The sequence below is a fragment of the Perognathus longimembris genome, chromosome 28 (genome assembly GCF_023159225.1).
Source record: "Perognathus longimembris pacificus isolate PPM17 chromosome 28, ASM2315922v1, whole genome shotgun sequence".
In the NCBI taxonomy this organism is placed as follows: domain Eukaryota; kingdom Metazoa; phylum Chordata; class Mammalia; order Rodentia; family Heteromyidae; genus Perognathus; species Perognathus longimembris.
In genome coordinates, this window is record NC_063188.1 from 79,485,562 (window position 1) to 79,489,078 (window position 3,517).

General features: G+C 38.7%; 1 protein-coding gene across 1 annotated transcript; it reads left to right on the forward strand.

The window, feature by feature from the left end:
- The first annotated feature begins 1,346 nt into the window (after positions 1–1,346).
- Positions 1,347–1,721, forward strand: LOC125343140 (chromobox protein homolog 3-like). Its single transcript, XM_048335411.1, has one exon. The coding sequence runs from the start codon at positions 1,347–1,349 to the stop codon at positions 1,719–1,721; it is 375 nt and encodes a 124-aa protein (XP_048191368.1).
- The last annotated feature ends 1,796 nt before the right edge of the window (positions 1,722–3,517 follow it).

Genomic DNA, 3,517 nt, shown 5'->3' on the forward strand with positions numbered 1-3,517 from the left:
CTCTTGGGGCTTGAATTCACTTAATATATTTTTATAAGTCTTTCCAATGATAATCAAATAGTAAAAAGTAGACATAAATTTTTAATTATTATTTTCATAAACAAAAAGGAAAGAACCTACCGAAAGTTGGCTGGAACCTACGGAGTCTAATGTTACCCTATACCTTTTAGTGGGAATGTAGACTGGTATACATTTTTGCAAAGTAATTAGATGATTTTGTTTTTCCTGAAGATGCAACCTAGAGTCTCACATATACTAAGCCAGCCCTGGCAATAATTGTGAAAACTAAAGATCTTTATTATTTTAGTCAGTATTTCTAAGTGAAGGCAGCAATTCTATAAGATTATTGTGTATAGAGAGAAATGTACAAGAGACTCTGTTGTTGTATAATTGTAAACATTGTAGGAAATAGTGTTGATCAGTACGAGACTAGATAATGAAACAGTGATGTAATCATAGAAATGAAAATTGTACAACCATTAACAAGAATTAACTAAAGGTATGTATATGTATGATGCGTATATGTGTGTTTTACATAAAAATCCCATGCGTGTGTGTATAACATTATGAGTAGCATAATCCTTTTAACATACCATTATACCATTACTAGCAAACATTTGAATACCTGTAAAATTGCAAAATGAAAAAAATGCATAGTTCTATTTCTTTTAGGCGTTCATTATTGATACATCTGCTAGTGACAGTTTTGTAAATTTTCTGCCATCTGAGAATATCTTTATTTCTACACAATTCCTGAAAGTTATTTTCCTGGACCAGGAATTTAGAATTGACTCTTCTTACTTTCCCCATTTGAAAACTGTACCATTTCCTTCTAGATTTTTCTGGATTCAGAGGAATAATATGCTATGCTAGCATTTAAATCAGTGTTCCTCTAAAGGTAAGATCTTTCTGTCTAAGTGCACTAAGTTTGTTTTTAAAATAAAACCAAATTTTCCTAAGTTTCATTTGGTGTTTCTTGGTACGGATATTTTCCAGGTTATCTTGGCCTATTTTGTGGTTGTGGTGAAAGTGGTAATTCAGGTTTTAACACCCTGGTAGTGCTTATCTGCTCTTCTTTGTTTGTCTACTACTAGAAGGCAGGCTGTTCCTAAGAAGCATGTCACACGGATAAACAGTTTTAAGAGCTGCAAGCATGGTGATTTAGACGTTTCACAATTGATTTGGACCGGTGTTTTCTTTTCTTTTTTTCAGTAATTACCATAAAATTTAATGAATATTCTCATCGGAGGTGACTCGAGTTCGGGGCTTCTGACCAGATTTGCTGCAGGATTTTGACCCAGCGCTCTTGAGGTGATTAAAATAGGCCCTCAAATCTGCAATTAAAAATGTCCCCAAAGGAGGCTACACTACAAAAAAGTAGAAAGAAACAGAAGAGAAAACCTGAAAATGTTGAAGAATTGGAGCCTGGAGAATTTGAGGTAGAGAGAGTAGTGAGCCGCCGTGAACGACATGGCCAGGTTGAACATCTGCTGAAATGGAAGGGCTATCCAGATGCTCAGAACACCTGGGAACCTGACGAAAATTTACATTGTCCTGATTTAATCACAGCCTTCATCAATTCTGACAAATCTGGTTTACCTCCTAGTGAATTTGAAGATAGAAATGGTTTTGCTAGGGGTCTAATACCTGAAAAAATCATTGGTGTCACAAATATTGGTGGAGAATTGATGTTCATCATGAAGTGGAAACGTGTAGATTAAGTTGAAATGGTGCTGGCAACAGAGGCTAATGTGAAATGCCCTCAACTTTTAATTGCTTTTTACCAAGAGAGACTAAATCGGTGTGGAAATTGAAACGCAGTAATTGTTTCCATTGATGGAAATATATTCATTAAACAATCTATATGTACAATCTGAATTTTGTGTTTAGCATTAATAGTGTGAATCAACTACATTCTACTAAAATCAAATTGGATATCTTGGTTTTGAAATTATTTGTGCTACAGTGGGGATTTTGTTTGAAATAAATTTATTACGTGTTTCCTGGAGTCCCTCTCACAAAACGAATGTTTGCTTCCAGGCTATGTTTTATTGATTTTCAAGAACAGGCTTTTCATTTATCAGGAAAACATGTTAGTTATTAATCAAAAGCAGTGTTTTTAATGACTATGTTGAAGGACCACCCCAACGTTTGCATTTATCTGTGTTTGTATACATAGAACACATCGGCAATATTTTTGAAGGTGCTGTTTATTTAGAGGTGCTGTACCCACATTCAGGGCATATGCTAGGCAAATGATCTAGCACTCAGTTTCACCCCTGGCCTCTCTTTGGTTTTGTTTTAGGGACTGGGTCCCTGGACAGCTCCTGCTGTCTTTGATCCTGGCAGGCATCAGGCTGGCCTCAAAGTTTAGTTGCTGCTGCCTATGACATAGGAACATAAATGCAGTAAGCTCTTTGATGCCAGTATCTTCACCACCCAGATGAACAAATTAAACATCTTGATTTCCTTTAATTAGCTTAGAAAAACTAAGTGGACATGAAATGCTCTCTGTAGTGAGCCAGTACTTTACAGAATATTGGGATAGATGGAAGTCTGATGAAGTGTAGAGTATGTAAGACTCACCCTGTGGAAAAGGAATGGCCTGCTTAGAGATTTTGACAATTTAGGGCCTAAATGAATGAAAATAATTTCATAATCATTGACTTTAGCAGGTTTGGATTTGTCCAATTCATTCTTATAAGTAGGGTCTGTTGGGAATTTAGTTTTGGCCTTAATGGGGGAAGGGCGCCAAGAGCAAGAAGCTGCCCTTCCAGCCCTGGGACAGTGTAACAGCGAGTCCCTCCCACCTTCCGGCCTCAACCGGAAGAGAAGACCCTGCCCCTGGGGGAGGCAAACACATGCTTGCCACCATGATTGGGGTTGTCCAGCCCACAAAGGAAGTCCCACGACATCACTTGAGGGGCAGCCCAGTCAGCCAATCAGTCAGTCACCCCAAGTCCTTCCCTTTCTGCCTTTGTCATCATAATAAATTCCTCCAGCCCGCCCTCTGGAGGCTGAGACCCATTCAACCATCAGTGTCTCCCTGGTGCCTTCTGCTGCTGCTCCTGACATGTGAGGGGATGGGGGGAGGGGAGGCTTCAGTAACCTTTCCTCAACTTAGCGTATTTCCATAAGATTACACCTTGGCTTTCTGCTGGCAGAAGGCAAGGCTGAATGCTCTTTCACAGATTTTGGGGTTCATGCATTTTCCCCGGGAGATAGGGGAGAAAGGGATCTGTCAGATCAAGGGTTAATTTTTCTCAGGATTGGATTCCTGGTTCCACAAAAGACAGAAAATCAACTTGTGTAGTCATCTCCCTATTACCTCAGTGTATATTGCTAACTTAAATTTTAATAATGGCAAAGAGTTGTGAATAAAGGGTTTTCTGTTCTTTAAATAAATTAATGAGCCAGATGCGGTGGTCATGCCTTTCATCCTTGCCACTCAGGAAGCTGAGATTGCAGGATTGAATTAGGAAGCCTGCCCAAATTAGGTAAGGCTCTGAGTCACTTA

Coding starts and splice junctions, on each gene's coding strand:
- LOC125343140 (XM_048335411.1), top strand. CDS start 1,347: ATGTCCCCAAAGGAGGCTACACTACAAAAAAGTAGAAAGAAACAGAAG.